The 23,258-nt window shown below is 35.1% G+C and overlaps 1 protein-coding gene across 10 annotated transcripts in view; it reads left to right on the top strand.

The window, feature by feature from the left end:
- The window catches only part of LOC128996793 (peroxisome biogenesis factor 2), a 68,240-nt gene that overhangs the window by 36,148 nt on the left and 8,834 nt on the right, over positions 1-23,258 (top strand). For 7 of the 10 annotated variants that reach the window (XM_054422262.1, XM_054422261.1, XM_054422263.1 and 4 more), the window contains 6 exons: positions 458-517; positions 1,005-1,181; positions 2,000-2,197; positions 4,667-4,873; positions 13,757-13,916; positions 15,099-15,294. In XM_054422262.1, the coding sequence (XP_054278237.1) occupies positions 458-517; positions 1,005-1,181; positions 2,000-2,197; positions 4,667-4,873; positions 13,757-13,916; positions 15,099-15,127 (831 nt within the window). In that variant the 3' untranslated portion in view covers positions 15,128-15,294. Of the gene's footprint in view, positions 1-457; positions 518-1,004; positions 1,182-1,999; positions 2,198-4,666; positions 4,874-13,756; positions 13,917-15,098; positions 15,295-20,586; positions 20,684-23,258 lie in introns of those variants that run through there. The other 3 variants (XM_054422267.1, XM_054422266.1, XM_054422268.1) reach the window with 3 other exon arrangements.

Genomic DNA, 23,258 nt, shown 5'->3' with positions numbered 1-23,258 from the left:
GGTGCGCCAGCAAATCATTTCACAAAAAAAATTTGATGAAATTTTGATTTTTGGGAATTTTTGAGAAATTTTTGACGAAATGAATTAATTATATCCTATACAAATATATATAATTAAAATATAATTTTGGGGAGAGAGCTGGTCTAGTGGTTAGAGCGCGGGAAACCTCTTCAGTCCAAGAGGTTCCCAGTTCAAATCCCACCAAATCAACAATGTTATTTAAGTATTAATTATTTAAGTGATAATGCCGCAACCCCTAGGTCTAGCCTAAAGTAATGTGAAAAACAATCCCAAGCTCGTGCCTAGCGTCCTAGGACAAAAAAATATTTTAATTTAAATGGTTTTTTGGCGTTTGGGGACATCAAAGCTTGAAAGCAATTCGCTTAACTTAAAAAAAAATATTTTTGACAGCAGTTTCTTAAAATTGAAAATTGAAACCAAAGTCTTCTTTTTTCAGCCTCCTTGGGCTAGATGGGAGCCAGAATTGGATTTGTTTCTTCGCCTAATTCTTTGGAAGGTAATATTTTCTTTTTACATTCACCCTGTAGTCATAATACTCAATAAAGATGGAAAGGGATGATGAACTGACCTCTATTTTTGCCCCAGTACAGTAGAGAGAGTCTACTGGATGCAACCTAACTTAAAAAATATGCTTTATTTAACTAATTTTGTTCAGAAGATTCATGGAAAGTTAAATAGGAACAAGCGATTAATGTAGGGCTGAAACTAGGATAATGAATCACAAAGTAAATGACTGAACGGTACAAGCCTTACTAGTTGAATGTTGCTCTTCATCACAATACAAATTAAGCAGTGCCAACCTAAAATAAAATAAATGCATCTGGTTGTGTCGCTTACACAACAATGTTTCTGAGTTTGATTGATTATATATCAGATTTTACAGTATTCTCAATTCGGTTAATATGTATCAAAGTAAAAAAATTGAATTGAAATCTTAAATGTTGAACTATTAAGTCGACTATAGCAATTTCAAATTGTCGCAGCTGTCAGTGTATGAAGCAGGAGCTACATTTGGCCAACAGTTGTTGAGTATAAAATACAACTCGGGATTAACGAGACGCAAGTCTGTAGCATGGGCAGCTCTCGCCTTCGGAGTCGGTTACCTTCACAAAAGGTCTTCAGAGCTGACGAATGCAGTTGCTCCTGAACACAAGGATAAAGTGAGTATGAACATTAATGTGTTTTTCACCACACTATGATGTTTTTAGCTGTTTTACATACCTTAATTGCTAGCTGAAAGCTATGTTTTGCTGGCCATTCCAGCTGTCATGTTATTTTGGGGACCGAGCAGGTTTCTTCACGTAACCTTAAAGTTGTAGTTGTGTTGACTGTTAGTGTACATATTATTGTGGTAAATAGTGGTAATAGGGTATAGTGTGGTGAAAAATAGCGTTTGTACCACGGACGGAAATGGTTTTGCAGTTCTCGATCGTTTTAAAAACTGTGCCAGCAAAACCTCATTTTCGGCCCCAGGTACAAAATATACTATTATAAAATAGATAAATGATAAGGTGTTATCAATTGGAATTTTTATGTAACTATTGGTTTTATGTGTAGTATTCCAGCATGATTTTGGATTACCGAGATTTATGGATGAAAACATCTTAAGATAAGTTGAAAAAGGGTACAACTGTTTAGAGGTATTTCCTTGCAAATTTTTTTGGGACCTGCAGACCAGACTTTTTATTTTGTTAATTTTTATTGACTAAAGTGATTCGGAGGCTAACATAATGATGTTTTTTCTTCGTGTTGGGTCGGGTCAGATAAAAAAATGAAGTTGCTTTAGGAAATTGTGATTTTAAAAAATTTCAATATTTATTTACCCTACACAATTAGTTTATACAATATAGTCTCAACTCAAAAATGTCGGCGACATGCAGACCCCTAAAATCTTCCAGGAAGTGCAGTTAAGAAACAAGAATAAGGGAGTCCTGGATGTAAATCTATTTTCTAATCAGGTCTTATACTCTTATTGTAGGTAAGAGAATGGCTGGGCAGGTTAGAGGCTGGTGTCCAGGTAGCCAGGATGTTGAATTTGCTCATGTTCCTGAGGGAAGGCCAGTTTCCAGACCTAGTCGACAGGATAGTTGCAGTAAAGCCTGTAGCTGCTACTCCTGCCAACAGGATTGTTGGCTATAGCTACATGACCAGAGAACTGCTATGGCATGGTTTCATTGTAAGTTGAAACATATTTCATGTTCATTTTTTTCCTTCCAACTAGTGTAAGTCTACAATCACCTCATAAAATGTGGATATAAAATAACGGGAATCATTTTCTAAGAGCAAACTGTGATCCTTCTTAAGGCCAAACCCCATATTGTCTAGTTGTCTGACATCCACCATCCACATTCTGACCAGTTCCTCGTCACTAGGTTGCTTAGTTAGGATACCTTCGTTACTGGCAGATCTTGTATTTGCCACTTGTTGGAAGAAGATGATATAATTTAGCAATAAGATAATCCACACCCAGGACGTCCTTCAACAACTAAAAAAAAAAACAGATAAAAACTTTGAAAAAATAGGCAATCTCATTTATCAAAGTCGTTGAGTATCTTTCAGTTTCTTACAATTTAAGAATCGAAATGTACCAGTTTGACAAACATTTCAATATGGGAAAACTGTGCTCTAATATAGTGCCTTAAGTCATAGGCGACACTTCAATATACAAAATTATTTTATTTTTATGGTATAGCCTCTGGATCACTGATTTTTACAATAAAAGGTTTAAATTACCTGTATCCGTCAAGTGATCCTAGTTTGTAGTTAATTGACTACAGCCGTTTCATGTTGTAAAAACACATCTTCAGGTCAAACGTATTTACATTAATAACATTGATTTAATCCATGGAATGGTCGTCAAAGGTTTTAAGTTCACAAAAATAACACATACTTGTACACAAAAACATTTAAACATAAATTGGCCAACACAAAAATATGAAAAAACGCGTAATAGGCATCGGACACGTACGGCGCCGCTAGAAGGTAGGTCATGACTCAAAAAAAAAAATTATTTGTTTTTTAAGCTCTTCAAAATGAAAAAATTAATGTTTTGAGGGTCCAAAACGAGTTTTGTAAAGTGTTGTTTGTGTAACGTAACGATTTATGTATTTACAAGGTTTATACTATTTTTTAAAGTGAAATTCCAGGTATATCCTGGTATTTAAAAGTTTTTCAGGTTCCGACGTGAATTTAGCTGTATGTAAACCAATTCAAGGCCTCCAGCTTAAGTTTGTTCCCTTACCACATTTTTATATAATTAATTCTTCCAAAGTTCAGTGAGCTTAAGTTGCAAAAATAATAATCCCTAATATCATGATTACTATCATAGTCATCATCACTTAATTAAGGTCAAGAAAACATCATCTCCCATGATAGCGGCAAAATTCTGAATATCTCCCGCTGTCAGGTGGTCATCATCATCGGCTCCCGCGGTCATAAAATCGTTATCACAGTCTTCTCCAATCGAGGCGCACACGTAAATTTTCCGATCGAACGAACTTCGCAAATTTTCCGATCGAACGAACTTCGCAGACGATTTTACGATCCGATTGTAGCTCGGCTTGAGCTCCAGTTTTTGACATTGTGCACAATCTTGTGAGCTTGTAGGCCAGGCTCGGTTTGGCTTGAAAAACATGATGATTAGCAAACAATATAGATATACTGAAGTGTCATAGTCATGATGTCATGCAGTTAGTACTGTTATCTACAACCAAAAACCGTTTGCTTTCAAGTATAGACATAGGTAATTGGTATCATAAAAGTACCATTTTATCTAGTGTAAATTGGAAATCAAGGGGGGGCTATAGCCCCTGCTAGCCCCTCTGTGGATCCACGACTGGTGCCATTTAAGGCCTAATAATCTTCAAGGTCAATTCATTGTGAGTTATTTTGTCTTCCAACATTATTTAATATTAATTTTGATACTTAGAATTATATTTATGTTTATTCCTTAACCACTTCAATCTACAGATCAATTTTCTCATAGTTTTACAAAAATTGGAATTTTTCTGAGGAATAATCCCAAAAGAGACTTGAACAATACTTTTGACTGTATTTATTGATTAAACATTGTTATTAGGTTTAAATTAACATTTTTATAATAGGTTGGTTTATCCGGCCAGGGGCTTGGTCCCGTGGTGGCCGGATATGAGGGGCTTTACTGTACTGAACCGACTGGGCTTAAATTTTACCAAAATATAGATTCTATACGGAGGATCCGTTTAGAACTGTTTACACTTCAATATTTGGCTTTAAAGTTCTGATGTGAGGATTTTAAAATTAATATTGATAGGTCTACATGGCTGCAATGAGAAAACTCTCAATGTTTACATTTGCTATGACATCTCAATGAAACAAGCAGAACTGTCAAACGAATTTCATTTTTCAATGCTATTCAGCTAAATTAAATGTAATATTCGGCAAAACCATGTCGTGGTAGGTTTATTTATTTTAAGATTATGGACTTTGATTAAGGACTTAAGCATGATTCTATAGCTATTGTGTGTTACACCAACCCTGTACGAAGGACGGATACTCTGATAGTATAATAATTGATTATATCCAAAAGTGTTAAGTCTTCTTGAAAGTTAAGTCTGTTAATGTCTGGTCTCAAGAATTGTAAAATTGTCTACAATTCTGTTTTCAGGAATGTATAGTGTTTCTACTGCCACTCGTGAATTTCTCCGCACTGCAGCGAAGTTTTCGTAGATTGTCCGGCCTAGGGAGGCCCAAAACAGCACAGCAAGGGTCGCTAGTTTACACAACTGCCACTAGATGTGCTGTATGTCAACTCCCTCCCACTCTACCCCATCAAATGGGGTGCGGACATGCGTTCTGCTACTACTGCCTGCTGGTGAGTATGATTGCTGGTCCCAAATTTGCTTAAAGCTACATTGTGAATTTTTGTAAGAGATACCATTGTTTTACACGTTTTTATTAGCTCGTTTTCTTGTCTGTTCAGTAAAGATTTTGCAATCGATTTTAAACTTACTTCCTAATGAGCTAGAGACTTGAAACATAGCTCACAAATGGATGAGCATGCAATCTATTATATTATTCAAGTGATACAATCAAATTTTATGTAAACGGTTAAGGCCATTTACCAAATAAAAATATAGACATGTGGCATATCAAAATGAAGCTAAGAGTGTGTAGATTTGCCGAAAAGTGTTGCTATGGACGAACTCCCTAAGAGCCTTGCATGTTTTGGAATTTAACGTTATTCGAATTTAGGGAACAACAGCTGGCCAATGCAATTGACAATATAGTTTATTGTTTGTTTACATTTTTGTTTACTTATTTTATTAACGATGAATATGAGATTAACAAACCATGTATGTTGTTCGTTCCAAGAAGTTGTCACCGATCTTAACAGGTCGCCATTTCATTGAAAAGTATTATAGCTATTTACATTACAAGTGTAGTAAGAGCGTTTTTACATCACACAGGTGAATGTTGTGCAACTTATTATAGCATAATATATTATAGCATAATTATCCTAAGTGATGTAAACAAGCTCTTGCGTAACGCGTAACGTACAAGATTTTACCTGATCCGACAATATACAGGAGGTTACGAACATTATTTTTCATTATCCATTTCACTCATCTTCTAACAGTAACGTTCATTTACAAACAAAAGCTAGGTTAGGAAAATTCTTCAAAGCATAATAATAAAATTCAAGCCCACAGCTGATTTCTAGCGTTGAACGTCGTTGGCTCCATAAAGGTATATTTTTTAAGTTAAGCACTCAATGTTTATTTAAATGGGTTTCATTACCTCACTGAGTGAGTTTTTTCAACTTTACATCACTCGTGAAGTAAAGAAGTAGTATAGATCACGCTTGGGATAGAGAAGTTTACCATGGCGGGTTAGGTAAAAGTATTAAAGACGTCGTGAAAGAGAGCGGTGAGTTCAGGTACAACCGTACCCACCTCGGCCACATTAGGACGTAAGTCATGAAGGTTCCACTGCTTTTAACATCCTTTAAGATGACAATTTCTCGATCTTGGGCCCTTTTAATGAAATATATTAAGTCAAAATTTATTAAATTAATTAATGGTGGCTTCTGTACACCCGTGAATTCATGGGTAGAACCTCTTGTATTAAATAATTTTATTTAAATATTATGATTTTGGTGAGGATCTATATATTAATTTGAAACTGTTTTTCTTTGTGACAGCTATTTTGAGAGAACGGCTAGGCGTAGAAACTCGGTAGAGGTGTCTAAAGAAAGGTCATGGTCTGTAGATGAGCCATCAAAAGAGAAACATGGAGAATTCCCTCCGGGCTCTGCCCCAGTGGCCTTTAAATTCCCATCCCATGTTATTCTTATGGAGGAAAACAAGGTTTTTGTCACAGCTAATTTGAGAGAACGGCTGGGCGTAGAAACTTGGTAGGGGTGTCTAAAGAACGGTATTGGTCTGTGAGTGAGCCCTCAAAAGAGAAACGCGGTAAATTTCCTTGGGGCTCTGTCTCAGAGGCCTTTAAAGTTGCCTCTTCAGATTTGTTTGCATTATGACCATATGGATAATTTTACACTACACTTTAATGAACCAGCTGTTAATATTAAAATTGTATTCAAAGGTCTACTGAAACTGTCAAAATTAAATGTTTACATTATTATTTATGATTTTAAATGGATTCTCCACTGCATGGCAAGTTTTTTATAGTTTCAACAAAATTATGAGTTTATGATACGTTTTATATGTTTTGTTCAAAAATCTATGCTTTATTGCTCTTAGAAATTTTTAAATTATGAAATAAGTGTGATATATCAATTTCAAAGGAACATATAATTATTCCTTATCGGGTTAGCTTATATATATATTGTAAGGTTGGCACTTGCCTTTTTTTCCTACTTTCAATCACCATTAATTTTAGCGAATTTCCCTATAGGGAAGTAGCTATTACCGTAGGTCTCATGGTAAGACCTAGGCCCGGGACCGATTTACTTTTTCATTTTGATGTCCCCAGAGGCCAAAAACACCATTCGTTCAAATTTTTATATATCTATATATAGATATATATATATATATATATATATATGTGTCCATCCGCACGATAACTTGAGTAATTTTTGTCCGATTTTGATAAAATTTGGTTTGAAGGTGTAAGGCGGGATAAACTCGAACGAGTTCGCGAACCAGCATGATCGGACTATGGGAACGGGGGTTTACGGGGGGGTTTATGGGGTAAAAATAGGTTTTTCCCATTTTTGACCCAAAAAAAATAAAATTTTGCAAAATCTTTTCAAACCATTTTGTAGAGCTTAAAAAAACAAATAATTTAGTATATTGAAGTGTTACTATGCGCTTAATGGTTACGGAGAAAATTCCAAAAAAATGTAAATTTTAAATTCCCATGTTATTCTTATGGAGAATGAGTAAACTGTTGTAGTTTGCTTGTTTATGAACATATTTTGATCAAATTTGGAAAATGTTTTTATTTCTTACTAACTATTAACATTTTACAAAAAAAGTTTTACCCTCCCTGATGCAGCAAACCTAAGTACCTGTTAAAATAATTCTATTTAAATAGGAAATAAATGTTAAATTTTTAAGTAGACATTTTAGTGTAAATCCAATCAGACATATGGAAATTCGCTTAGTCTGCAGGTTTGCTGCGGCGGGGGTATTTAAATTTAAGAAAGAACACCAGATATTCATTTATTGGTATAAAAGTTTTTGATAATCGGGTTGAAAATTGTGTCATAGATGAGTAAGTTTAGGATGAGAGCTGTGTTTAAGTTTTGGAATAGACTAACTACGGAGTATGTTCCATGTATGGTTTTGGTGAAGTAGGTGAACTAATGTCAATTCAGGTATATAAAAAAAAATGTGTACACGGTTTTTACTTTGATGTACACATGTAGCTAGGTCGAACAACGCATCTAAACCTCACTACATACAAAACATTCGGAAACACAACAGTGTCATCACATCTCATCGCTTTTGAATAATTTGTTACCAAGGCTGGACTAAGTTATGGATTTGGTTCCGCAAATGTTCAAGATTTGTGATCAAATTTCCTACAATTATGGTTCATTCCATCCACGAAATACATGCACAGCTTTATGTGATCGATATGGCCAAGGCAAAACTACCCCATAAGCAGGGACATATTTCCGAATAGGCGGACTAGGCGCCCGCCTAGGGCGGCAAATTTTAGGGGCGGCAAATTTTGAGAGTAAAAAAATAAAAAAACGAAGTTTTAATCTAAAAAATTTTTAGCAGATAATTTTGGGAACGGCAAAATAGCCATTTCAAATATTTTGATTAAGTATACAACTATTTCAGAACGCATCCAAGTCAAATAAACGTCAATAGTTTACACAGCTGTGTAGAGTTGTCCGTGCTGCCCTATTGGTCTGGCGGACACGCTCGCCGCGGGAGCGGGTTGCCGTGCCGGCCGCTATGTCTAGTGACAAACGTAGAAAACACTCCCTTCTGTTTACTTCATACACCACTACGCAGTGGCAGCACTATAGCTGAAAGATTCTTCTTTTGCTAGGTTAAAATCAAGAAGGAAAGTGTGAACTAAATACTTACCACTGTACCAAACTTAACTAATTTAAAATTGTATATTATTTCTTTCAGTAAAAGTACATAAATTTTCTTTGCGATTCATGTGTTTTTTGTAAGAAAAAAATAGTTTAAGAAAACATATTTCTTTCATTTCAAATCAAAGCCAATTGCACGTCTCTCAAGTGGATCTGACTAATAGTGTTCAATGAAAAGCGTTATAAGAACCATTGTATACAGACGATTTTGTGTGCCGTTTAAAGCCGCAAAATGGGATTGTAAAAATACTGATTGGATAAAAAAAATGGTGCATTCCGTGTAGGCCTATCCAAGTCAGAATGTTTTGCAAAAAAAGGCACAAAAAACGTCCGTTAAAAGGGGTCGAAATAGTATATTTCGTACCTAGGGCCGAAAATGAGGTTTCGCCGGCTCGAGATAGTTTTTAGGTTCGAGACGAAGTCAACCTAAAACGATCGAGAGCTGCAAAACCATTTCGGTCCGTGGTACGAACGCCACATTATACCTTAATAGCACTATTCACCACAATAATGATGCACACTGATAGTCAACACAACTAGAACTTTAAGGTTATGTGAAGAAATAATTTGAGGAATCAGCAAAAATTAAAATAAATAGTTGCTAGGCAGCGGTGACAATAAAACAATTCTATTGCAATGCTATGGATACTTATTACTTATTGTGTATTTAATATGCATTCATGTTTAAAAAAGTAAGCGATCAGCTGATTTTGCGGCCCTAGGGATGTAAGAACCTGCTCGGTCCCCAAATGACGTTGACAGCTGGCATGGCCAGCAAAACGTAACTTTCAGCCACCAATAAACGCATGTAAAACAGCTAAAAACATCATAGTGCGGTGAAAAGTTATTAAATTTGTTGATGCAGCATGCAATATTACCGATTATTTTTCCACAAAACCAGCTGACAGGGCATGTTTTGGCCATTGGGGTGATATTAGTGAGGTCGGGGAGTGCGTTGAAAAGTGGGAGCGGGAGGGGCGGCGGCAAACTTTGTTGCCTAGAGGCTGCAGATACTTAAATACGTCCCTGCCCATAAGTTAATGAATTATCAAGTAAGAACAGGATGATTAAATACATGGGTCGATGTGGCAAGAGAACGAATTAAAATTGCTGAGATCGAAGTAAGAATGTTACTGCTTTCTGGAGAATCATATTTTTTTATTCAATAAAAAAAAACTAATTTAATATGATGATAGAATTCTGTATTTTCATGACCAAAGATGAAGATATACTTATAAATCCGGATACAATCTGAATGATTTTCCTAAAGCAGATGGAATTAGTGGTTAGTAATAAATATTGACTCTTTCCGTAACATGATAGACTAATTATATGAACTCATTCTCCCATATAGTGAAAGTGGCTTTGGCATGAAACAAACTCATGAACAAACAATTATAAGACTCATAAAAAACTTTTGGGCAACCTAAAGCCGATAAAACGGTAGGAAATATTGTGTTAAACGAATTCATTAATCACGTTTTTAAGGAACACAATCGTCATACTTATTATTGCTTATCCTCCCTTCATTTAACTAAGATTTTAATGACTTCACTCTATCCATCGCAGTTAGCTGAATTTACATAAAACCTCAAGATTAACCGTCGATTTCGACGGGGTTCCACTAGTCTATATATTAATTTGAAACTGTTTTTCTTTGTGACAGCTAATTTGAGAGAACGGCTGGGCGTAGAAACTTGGTAGGGGTCTCTAAAAAAAGGTCTTGGTCTGTAGATGAGCCATCAAAAGAGAAACGTGGTAAATTCCCTTGGGGCTCTGCCCCAGTGGCCTTTAAATTCCCATCCCATGTTATTCTTATGGGGGAAAAACTGGTTTTTGTCACAGCTAATTTCAGAGAATGGCTGGGCGTAGACACTTGGTAGGGGTCTCCAAAGAAAGGTCTTGGTCTGTAGATGAGCCATCAAAAGAGAAACGAGGTAAATTCCCTTAGGGCTCTGCCCCAGAGGCCTTTAAAGTCCCCTCAGCAGATTTGTTTACATTATGACCATATGTATAATTTTACACTACTTTTTAACGAAACAGCTGTTAATATTTAAATTGTGATTTACTAAAATTGTCAAAATGAAGTATTTGCAAAGGTTTTTTTCTGATTTTAAAATTGATTTTCTTCTGCATCGTGTCATGCTTTGCAATATAATGTTGTAATATTGTAATGTTATAATGTGCAATCCAAATCAGTGGAAAATCCTAATATCACAGTAACTCTTAAAATTATTTCTTATGGAGTTAACTTATGTCTATTGTATGAGTTGGTTTCTGCCTTTTTTACCACTTCTTGGAGATTGTACGTAGGCGTGTTGCACGTAGATGATATTCTTTGCGTATTGCATCTGTAGACGATACTTGGGTTGGTGTAATTATTACAATGGAAAAAAGCGAGAAATCCTGGACAATGTGATATAGGCCTACTAAAAATAAAACTGAATTAGAAGAAATAGAAATGATGTTTTTTTTTTCTTCATTTATAATCGTTTTTATAGAGAACCTAATGCGGCTATGAGTGGAAAACATTTGTAGAAAACTCTAAACAACAAGATCAGCTTTTGAAAAAAGATAAGATATTTACAAACAATTTTGATTATATCTAACTGTGTACATCGTAAGTATTTCCATAATCTTTGAGTCGACTTTTATAAAGTCATCGGAAATTATGACCGTCATTCGTTTTGAAATAATGCCTTTAATGCTTTGCAATTGCTCGAATTTGAGCAACAGGTACACTAGTTAATTAGTAAAGGTAGAAGAGGACAGGATTAAGTAAGTAAGTAAGTATTAATTAGTAAAGATAAAACATCTGTTTACAGTTAAAAAAGGTTTTGGTTATGTGTTGACATATGGACAGTGTTATGCAAAAAGAAACCAAGTGATATGGGACATTTGATTACATCCCACTAATTATACATCCCAATAATTATATATATTTTTTTGTTAATTGCCAATCAACTTTTTTAAAGACTGTACATAATGTATTTTTACCATTAAATATTTCTTACATGCATCTGTCTTAATCTGATATAGACGCTTAAAATGGATTTAACATATTTACACATTAAAGACTAAGAAGTAGAAAATAATTTATAGGCCCTAAATAAAAAAAAACTTTAAAATACCACATTTTCAATCACACTAAAATAATTAAATAATTTATTCTCTCCTCATATAGACTAGGTGAAACCCGTCGAAATACTGTTAGAGGCCTCCTCATTTATATGGTCGTGTGGCTTCATTGGCAACAAATAATGCAAATGAAATAGCAATGTGGCATTTCCAAAGAGAAAAACATACTGTAAATTGGCTGTTACGTAAATATTGACGTTTACATGCATTGTTAATCAACAAATCTTATAAACGATAATGTGATCTAGTTTAAAAGGAGTATGACCTCTCAGGGCCGTCCGAAGGAGGGGGGGCAAGCTGCCCGCAGCTGAGGGGGCGCCGCGCAGCGGCTATTTGTATTAGTATAGTATTAAAAATATGCGAATGCAACTATTACTGGTGGGGAGAGGGGGCGCCACAACCACGTTTGCTCCGGGCGCCGCCAACCCTAGGGACGGCCCTGTGACCTCTCTGTCATGACAGTAGCTGCTTAAATAGTATTTACTCTTACAGCCAAAATATTGTGTTACTTTCAATAATGTTACCAACCCAATGGGCCACGGTCCGTAATATAGGCCACTGCAAATAATTTGTCAAGATAGGTAACATTTTAGGCAAGGTTTTTGAGTTTGGATGTTTTTAGACACGATAAGAGCACACTGAACTTCTTTTGCAGATGAATAACTGTTGGAGAAATAAGCCGAATCATAAATGTCACAATGCGAGTTTGAGCATTTTGTAACTATATGAGGAAGTTGAGAAATAAGCCGAATCATAAATGTCACAATGCGAGTTTGAGCATTTTGTAACTATATGAGGAAGTTACATATTATTTTTTAGGCTGCCGCTCAGTGGACTTTAAGAATATATTTTTTAGAGATAAATTAAATTGTTTTTGTTAATGAGTAGCGCTAGTAAACATGCACAACCCTTTTTTCGTTAGTCTAATAACATTCAAAGGGTCTCTAAGAGTTCAAGGAAATAACATTGCAAATACTTCCTTTGGACAATTAAGTAACTCTCAATAAATGTGTGTTGTAATACAATTTAAAAATTAACAGCTGTTTCATTAAAAAGTATTATCCACATGGCCAAAATGTAAACAAATCTGTGGAAGGATCTCTTAAAGGCTTCTGGGGCAGAGCCCTAAGGGAATTTACTTAGTTTTTCTTTTGATAACTCATCTACAGACCAAGATCTTTCTTTGGACACCTCTACCAAGTTTCTACGCCCAGTCGTACTCTTAAATTAGTGGAGACAAAGTTACTAATTAAATATTCAGATTCCCCCATGTTAATCTTATGGGAGAAAACCCAACTTTGATGGATCGGAAAACCCGAACTAATAAAGATTTCAAAAACATAAAAACACTTTGCAAAACTACAGATCAGGGCACTTTAATCATCAAAATCGGTCCAAAAATGAGGGAGGAGTTCTGTTCACAAAAATCTGCTTAGCGTATTATATATATAGATTCTCTAGACAATTTTAGAGAGTTTATAAATTACAAGATGGCTCTCTAGACCAGCCATCTCTAGACAATTTGTTATTGTAAATATGTCGTAGCTATGAAAATACGTGTTTTAAAACAAAAAACTTGGGACGCATGCAATAGATATAATAAAGAGGGGGTAGCTGTCGATAGGAAATTAACATATTCACACAATACATCCAGCTTGTATGATTTACATCTATTTTTCCTAATTAATGTTAAAAAAATTGCTATAGGTCGGTCGCTTAGAAAACGACCTGCGCAAAATTTTTAGCGCATGTTGGGGAGGTAACAGAGAGGGAGGGTATGTTCCCCTCTCTGCCAATGGCCGTTTTCACACTGCACGACACCGACACGGTGCCACCCCGGTGTCATGGGAGTTGGAATCCTGTGTTACCAAATGGAACTGCTTACACAATGATATAATAACATTTCATGATGCTCAAATATTGATGCAATTTAGGCTATACAATATTTTTTGCAGGACCTATTTTTCTCAAGTTATGAAGAACGTAATTGTTTACATTTTGATCAGCTGTATAATTTAATTGCTGTTAATATTTAAGCTGCAATTCAAAGAAATGAATGGGAAGGTTGGAGGTGGGGCGGCAGCAGAGTGGGGGAAGAGCCATAGTTTGTCTCACTTCCACAGCTCGGTATCTCTCTCTCGTACCAATGCTACGAGGAGGACGCTTTCTAAGCGGCCGACCTATAATAGTTCAATAGGTGAGATTCATTGTAAATTAGCTTTCACATGCGCCCCTTGTTTTTTGTTTTAAATGTTACAAGTTTTTCATAGCTTCAACATATTTACAATTTTGGAGAGAAAAAGTTGGTATTTTAAATTTTATTTATTATTTTTTTAGAAATTGGGATGTCCACAGGTCCTGGATATCCCAAATTTTATTGCATAACTTCTATTATTCCACTCAAACCCGTCTGTGAAAATAACCCCACAGGTCATTAATAAATTATAATAATAAGTTCATAAAATAAAAATTGCTGATTTATATTCATTTTGGAACATGAATAACTGCAATTTAAATTAAATACGAGTACAATGCATGACAATTTACATTTATGCGTTGTTTGAGACTAGTTTTACAAACGAATCTTCAGGCTTTGGAACTTATACACCAAAAAATTAAAAAAATTACTTACATTTTCTACTAGTAGTGTTCGTTTCGGAAGATACCAAGAAATAAAATAACGGTCAATATCTTAAACGAGATAAAGTCTGTGTCGTCAACGCCTTTTCTACTAATCTCAACCTATATCAAACCTATAGTCTAACACTGAATATAGTCTGTACCTACTTTAATATTTTTGTTGATAACTTTTTTTAACCTAGTATTTTTGGTATAAGCTACATAAGAATAAACGCCTCAATGTGTACTAGTGGAAAAATATATTCTCTCCACACCCTCTCTAATTTTATTGTACTAGCAATACAACACATGGTTTTTATGCCTGTGATTCACATTCACTGTGCAGTACAGGAGATAATCCTGCTTTAAAAATTACTGTACTGCAAACCTAATTTTATCAAGGTTTTTGTAGCAACTGTCTTGTGATTCTTGTAGGCCTAAAAATATTTTTCTTTGCTGTAACTTGTACCTTACAGATTCGGATTTTGAATTAATTTATGCCTATATTAGAAAGAAGTGTCAGTGTTTTTGGGCCTTTATTGAGTATCGTCTTTTGGGCCCCTCATTTTTCAGGTACGTTAGCCGAACTTATCTCTTTCAAAAAAGTTTCATATTAGAAAAAAAAGTAAAAAGTCAAGGTGTGTTTTGCAGGTCTTGATGTTGAAATACGTGGCTCATGGCTTGCGTGTGGTGAACATGGGAAAATTGTAGTTGCAGTATATCTAGGGCACATTCTAAGTTAAATTTAACTTTGTTGCAGTCAAATCGGACGGCAGATGTAAAGTTTGAATGTCCATCCTGTGGTCATTCCACTCAAGATTCATCTGCAGTTCGTCCTGTTACGTCTGCACAGTGCAGAACCATATAAGCAGCACTTCCCATTGTGTAATGTAGATTCATGTAAATAGGCCCAGTTCAGTTTCATTAATAATTTTGATCCCGCTTAAAACATTTAAGCTGACTGTTGCTTATTTATAAACCTTTTCCTGTTGTGAATTCATCAAAATTCTTGTTTCTGGCCCCTGGACTATTTTACTACTGTAAGACAATAATAGCTCTTTACGTACCTCCGCCAAATAGTCCATTTATAAAGATTGCTTAGTAGCTTACGTGTTTCGTTGCAAAGACAAAATTCTCATAGCCTACAACTTGTCAAGAACACAATTCAAAGAAATATAAACATAAAAACGGAACCTATATTCCAACATTTAGATAGGGCTATCATGATACTGATTTAGACAGGCGCGGGGTTGGTAGAAGACAATGTCAATTCAATTGGGATGATGTCTGCTACCAATCCCGCACCGGACTATGTCAGTATCATGTTTAAAGATAAATTTGGAAAATTTATGTTTTGAGGGTCAAAAGTAAGAAAAAACTAATTTTACCCCTTAAAACCCCCCATGATCTGATCTTGCTGGTTCGCGAACTCATTCAAGCTTATTTAATAAAAATCAGACAAAAATTACCCAAGTTATCACGTTTACGGACGTATATCTATCTATACTATCCATCTCTGTACTTCTATACAGTACTATTAATTAAAAATTTAATGGTGTCCTTCTGTATGTGTGTTAATTGGCACAAAAACTATTGAACCGGCTGGGCTTAAATGTTTATAAAAATATAACTACTATACCAATTATCCATTTAGGACTATTCACACTTTGATACTAGCCGAGGGCTTTGCCCCTTGAGCTTTCTGAGGTGATGCTTTTAAAAGAAGGTGTGAGAAAGGATAGGATAAGCAGGCTTACCTTAAAAAATGTAGGCATCCCACTTCATTCACTACAGAACACAGAAGAAAACACAAACAAAACAAAATAAACACTGGATATTTCGAGGCCACTGGCCCCTTTCTCAACATGGAGAGTCACATTATATATTAAGAGTCTTTCACTCCATGCTCCACGAAAAATATTGTATATCAAATTCAATGCAACCATTGCCCATCTCAATACATTGGACTTACCACCACCAGTTTTAGAACAAGAATGAACAATCATAGTACAGATATAAAAAACAACCATCCAGAAAAACCAGTGCCTATTCATGCTACCGGCCACAATATGCAAGATTTAAACAGTTTTTTCAATTCAAAAATAATAAGATCTTTCCCTCCCACCTGTAACCCATTACAACTAAGGAGATGGGAACTCTCTTATCAAAGGGAGCCCCCAAACCTCAATCTCAGATAGGCCTAACATTTTCCTTTCCCCTTCCACACCTAAAAAGCAGGCTTAGACTAAGTGTAAATAAAATCAATGACTCATAACCTGTAAATATTCATTTGTAAATTCATAGTGTGTTGGAAACACTGCTTCCTTACCAGTGAAAGACTCTTAATATCTAATGTGACTCTCCATGTTGAGAAAGGGGCCAGTGGCCTCGAAATATCCAGTGTTTATTTTGTTTTGTTTGTGTTTTCTTCTGTGTTCTGTAGTGAATGAAGTGGGATGCCTACATTTTTTAAGGTAAGCCTGCTTATCCTATCCTTTCTCACACATATTCTCAGGCAATTAGCCCTTTCTCTCCAAACCTAGCTTTTAAAAGTAGGTATTGTTTGGTCTCCATGGCTGCAATGAGAAAATTCACCAGGTTTACAATTTATATTTTTGCTGTGTTATCTCAATGTGAATCAAGCAGAACTGTCAAATTGATTTTTTATCTATTGTAGGGATGGACGAGATTGGATTTTTAGTTCGAGACGAGACGAGACGAGATTTTTTATTTCTCAAAAAATTTCGAGACGAGATCGAGACGGGATTTCCCTTCTCATACACAACGGGAAATGCACGTTCGGAATTTTAACCTGATTTTGTAACATTGTTAGATGACTGTTTAAATACAGAAATAATGATAATAGGCAAGAATATTTACAATCTTTTATTAAAAAACATCAGCATAACATTTTTTTTATTAATCACGCCTAACTTATTAAAAATGCCTACGATTAGGAAACATAGTGATATCAGTTAGGATAGAGTTCAACTTATCCTAAAATAAAATAAATCATAAAATAAAATATTAATTTTTATAAAATAGTTACTTGTTTTGACTTTTTTATAGTAATAAAACATTCCTCACACTGCTAACACTTAGCAAAACTTCTCAAATGTTATTAAAATAATTAAAGTAATATTTACATTTGAAGAATTAATTAAATAAGAACGCCTTCGCAAAGGAAACGCAACTACAACACGCTCCTGTATTGCGGGTATTGCATTAACTTTCTGCAGGCGTTTTTAATTTTTGTTTTTTTTTTTTTTATAATTCTCGTCTCGATAAAAATCTCGGTCAAAAAGAAATCTCGTCTCGTGTAACGAGATTTAAAATTTCCCGAAATTTCGAGACTTGACCATCCCTAATCTATTGTCACACAGCTGGCTTATAGTAGATTTCTCATCCTTATGGAACAGCTGAAGCCAATTTTATTGTTACTTCTGTTACCAACTGTAGAGGTCGTGTTTTGTTTGCAGTTTTATTCTTGTTATTTAAGTCATTTAAAACCTCATTAAGCCGAATAAAACAATATAATCATAAACAATAACTGGTCTCCAAGCTATATAACCAAATAGTAAAGCACAAATCATGAAATTAACCCTAAAATAGAAACAAAATTTTGTCTACCCCAGCGATAAGTGTGGACGTACATGAACTAGACTCGAAAAACAAGCTTCAAAATTTACAATGGGATGAGGAGTCTACTTGTGTTGCTTAGTTATGCTTATAGTCCGTTCATTTCATGCCTTAAAAAATGGAAAAAAATATCTTGTAGTTCTGTAAATCGCTTTAAAATATCCTCCTAGGTGTCTATTTTAACACACCAAAAAGCCCCGAGGGTGGGAAGTCGGGAAATGGCCACCATTTTAGATGGATTTTATAGATGCCGGCCATTTCCCGACTTCCCACCCTCGGGCTTTTTTGGTGTTAACCCATTGGCGCCAACTTACGAGCGTTACTCGCCGGCCGACTTACGAGAGCCGCTCGTGTCACCGCTAGGCAGCGCCATTTGTTATTTAGTTATTATTATGTTTCGCCCTTTTTGTTTCTTCTTACTATTATAATGTTTATAAATATCTTGCTTCTTGATTTGCATATTTACTCATTTATTTTAGCGAATAACAAACAATTTTGTGTTGCCATGGAAACCACATATCACCAAAAATCAGCTGTGGTAAGGTAAACAAACAATTTAAAAAAAAATGTTATCTATAAGTATAAAAGAGGATGTTTGTATATATATTTGTTTGTTTGTTTGTTTGTTTGTTTGGCAGGGAAAAACTCGGACACCGCTCGACAGATTGTAATGAAACTTTCAGGCATTATTAAGCATTATTCAAGGAAGGTTTGTGTGAAGTTTGGTGCTGATCCGTCAAAAGGGCTCCGCCCCAGTGGCTCTGGAGTTTCCCATGTTAACCTTATGAGAAATGGAATTAATGAATCATAACAGCTGTTTCAATTAAACAAGTTGGTTCTGTTCTATGATTTTCAATAGCATTAAAGTTACATGGATTACCAACAGGGTGCAGCACTATTATTTCTTTTACATTTATGAACCAGCTAATTCGCAACCAAAAGGTGAGTGAGCGTAGCGAACGAACTTCAACCTGGAGGCGAGTTAGCGTAGTGAACGAGCTAACCTGAAGGCAAGTGAGCGCAGCGAACGAGCTAACCTGAAGGCAAGTGAGCGCAGCGAACGAGCTCCAACCTAAAGGTGAGTGAGCGTAGCGAAAGATCGTCAACCAGGACGTGATTGAGCCATGCGAACGAGATCATCTTGAAAATTAAACGTAACGGTACTTAAATTATAAATAGTCAAAGGCAAGACAACGTCTGCCGGGTTCAGCTAGTTACTTATAAAAGTACACAACTTTTGATTTTTCTACGTAGGGAATCGATTGAACTTTATAATAGTAGTGTTATTTGGTGTCTGGATTAATCTTGGAATTTGTATATCAAGTTTACTTTCAAAATATTGTTTTTAAAATTTTTATTTTTATAATCTTTATATATATATTTTTTTAGTTTAGAACTTTGACTATCCAATTACCACTTTTCTGTAGACAATTTTTCTGTGAACAAAATGGTGAAAGAATTATTAATTTATTACCTAAGGTTTTCTTTCTATAGCAGATAGAGTAAAAGTCTACAAATTCGGTAAAATTAATTGCCGCCAGAGGGTGCTGCAGGTAGTGCAAATTCCTTCCCCAATGGGTTAAAATAGACACCTAGGAGGACATTTTAAAGCTATTTCCAGAACTATGCGATTTTTTTTTTGTTTTTTAAGCATATTTTATATATCAAATGACTGTGCTATTAAGCAAATAAAATATAGCATAACATTCATCTTGTGGCAGGTTTATTATATTATGATTACGGTATAGACATTAAGGAAATAAGCAAGATTCTTTAGCAATTTATTGTCTGTATTAATCTAGGCACTGTCCTTGAGTTTTCAAAACTATTTTATACACAAATTAATTCTCCTTACTGTTACCTGACACAGTAGGCTTTCTTGTATTGATTATAGCACGCTAAGTAGATAATTGCTGCATTTACTTACTTTTGCCGCACTCCAGTATCAGTATTGCAACCAGAGGATAAAATTCAGTATGCATTTATTAGGCATGTAATATGTGTATCATTGAAAATAAGTTGGCAACACTTAAAGATACTACGACTACGATCAGCTGTTGCAGTGTTTCCAATTTTGTTCAATTGGATTTAACCTAACCTAAAACGTGATGTTTACTAATTATATCTACAAGTTTGGTTGGTTTGGTTCGGTTATGACAGTTTAATTTTATTATTAAGTCATTATAAAATTTTGATTGAGCAATTTCTAGTTTTATTTAATAAACAGAATTATTTTTTCTATTACTCTACTAAACTTTTGTTTTATTATTTCATTATCAGCAAGTTTGGTTAGTTCGGTTAGGTTATGATAGATTAATTTTATAATTAAAAAATAATAAAATTTAATTTGAGGCATTTATAGTTTAATTTTATGAACAGAACTATTTTTGCGATTAGTAGGCCTAAACCTTCATTGCCAATGTACTCTCTACTACAGCGCTGTTCACGGAGGAATTTTTAACTAATGCCTCATTCGTACCTCCCCTAAGTCAGACCCTATGTTGCCGGGTTTCTAATTATTTTTTTTTTAAACATGCAAACTGTTTACATTTCAAAACCAAACATAACAGCTGGGATTTCTTTTACTAATGTATTGCCATCTGTTTCAGAATATAATAACATTCAAATCAATCACAATGTTATCCTTATGGAAGGACCTTTGAGGGCAGCCCACGCCCTTCAAAAGATATATTTCGAAAATCTAAAGCCAGTTTGCACATCTACACACCTAGACGAACATTTTGGTATATAGTATGTGGGGTTAAATCTTAAAACTAAAAAGCCTTATTGTTCACAAAGTTTCATGTTGCGTATTAAATATATAGATGCTTTATAATAACTGTAGGAAAAATATAACGTGTAACAAGAGTACAAGTTGGTTTTGCCGCACTCGGGGAAACTTTTAACACTCGCCAGCGGCTCATAAACATTTCTGTCATGTGCAGCTAAGTGCCGCTTGGCACACTAGTTACAAAAAATAACCATAGGACTACTGATAAGTCACATATTATATTACAACATAAATTTACATTAGTTGGTCTATTCGTAGACAAAATAGCTTAACACATCAGGGTTTTGCTTACAAAAAGTTTAACATATGTGACCATAGATAAGTTTAAGTTAAACCATAGATAGGATAAAACATACTCCCTTGGTACATTTCTCATCCTTATGGGATCAGCTAAAGACAATTTTAATTTAAGTTCCGTCCAGTGCACTGTAGAGGACAGTTCGGTTTATAATTTTTTTCTTATTATTTCAGTCATTTAAAACCTTACAATCTAACCATAAACAATAATTCATCCCCTAGTTATACCGGGTGTCCAAAACCACCCGTATACCCCTTTCAAAACGTTGGAAACATTTTCTTACAAACAAAAAATAATACAGAACTAGCTAAATTGGGTAGGTCTACCAAATGGTGATAATTTCAAATCCAAAATCACACCGGAAGTGGCTTTTTCAGACCGGAAGTTGACTTTTTTAAATGTAAGCTACCAATTTTGATTACAGAATCGGATTCTACGTTAAAAAATACATAATTTTGTATAAAACTTTTTATGAAAAAAACTAGTTTTCTACCTCTAATTCCCTATTAAAGTCAATAATTTTTGGTCATTCATCTGTCAAAGTTATTCAAAACAATAATAGAGAAAAAGAATAACAAAGATTACATAAAGACATGTTGAATAGAATCAGCTTTTTATTGTAAACACCTTAGTAATTGAGTAATAGCTGGTCAACACATTGCTTAATTTAATTTTTGTTTAATTCATTTGTTTTTACATTTGACCATTTAAATGTAAAAACAAATGATTTTTTTATAAAATGTGATATTAAGCAATGTGTAGACCAGCTGTTACTCAATTACTATAGTGTTTACAATGAACAGCTGATTTTATTTATCACATGTCTTTATGTAATTTTTATTATTTGTTTTTTCTTTAAGCCCCCCATACAAGGGCGAGCATGTTCGCGAACATGTTCACGAACATGCTCGGCGTTGGCAACAGACGGACGAGCATGCTCGCGGACATGCTTGGCGTTTCCAAGAGATGGACTAGCATGCTCGCGAACATGCTCGTCGCTCGGTAGCGGTTCATAGGCCTATTTCTTGCTTCTCTTGAGCTCTGTGACAGTCAAGTTGTGTGTAGGCCTATTTAGCCTACTCCTGGTGCTTTTTTGCTGCAATTACAGCATTTAGTTTTTTTGCAACATACGCATTATTTCTTAGACATAAATCAGGGGTGATTTATTTTTAGCCGATTGTGCCAGGCCTTAAGTTATCGGATTAAATTCATCCGTCATGGTTTGAAAATATTGTTGGTTAAAATTCCATAGTTGTGCAATAACATTTCTCGTAGTTTTGCTTATTTTAGCCTTTCTTAGACTTATTTAATTGTGACAAATTACCACAGAATTGATTGTACACATTTGTGTAATAATATACCTATTGTAATTGATGAACCCTCTATTTTGGAAACTCATTTAAATTTGTATTTATTGCGTTACAAACACAAACAAATATTTATTTAGCTTCTGTAAACATTGATTCTAAATCTATTGCTGTAACTGGAATACATCAGAGTATCAACACCATGATGATTACAAGTGCAATCTGTCTATTGCGACTACTTTGTAATGGCGGTAACGAAGTAATCGTTTGGAACCGGAACGGTTACTTGTAATGAGTCCACGAGTGTAACTGGAATCATAGTAGAGGCTACATGGATGGAATCATTGAGCCTATCTCTAAGTTGCAGCGGCGAACATGCTCTCGAACATATGGTCGTCCCCACAGATGGGCGAGCATGTTCGTGTTCGGGCTCGTCAGGTCGGACGAGCCGAGTGCCGAGCCCAACATTCTCGCCGCGACGGGTCCCACACACGGGCGAGCATGTTCGTCGCCAACACCGTCACGAGCATGCTCGCGAACATGTTCGCCCGTGTATGGGGGGCTTTATTATTGTTTCAAGCAATTTTGGCAGATGAATGACCCAAAATTATTGACTTTGATAGGGGATTGGAGGTAGAACACTAGTTTTTTCAAAACATGATTTATACAAAAGTTATGTGTTTTTCAACGTAGAATCCGATTCTGTAATCAAAATTAGTAGCTTACATTAAAAAAATTCAACTTCCGGTCTGAAAAAGCCACTTGCGGTGTGATTTTGGATTTTAAATTATCACCATTTGGTAGACCGTACCAATTTAGCTAGTTCTGTATTATTTTTTGTTTGTAAGAAAATGTTTTTAACGTTTTGAAAGGGGTGTACAGGTG

The sequence above is a fragment of the Macrosteles quadrilineatus genome, unplaced genomic scaffold, assembly GCF_028750875.1.
Source record: "Macrosteles quadrilineatus isolate MER2022 unplaced genomic scaffold, UCM_ALF_1.0 Scaffold_6__1_contigs__length_79288215, whole genome shotgun sequence".
Lineage (NCBI taxonomy): Eukaryota > Metazoa > Arthropoda > Insecta > Hemiptera > Cicadellidae > Macrosteles > Macrosteles quadrilineatus.
This window is presented reverse-complemented; position numbering and strand designations above follow the sequence as displayed.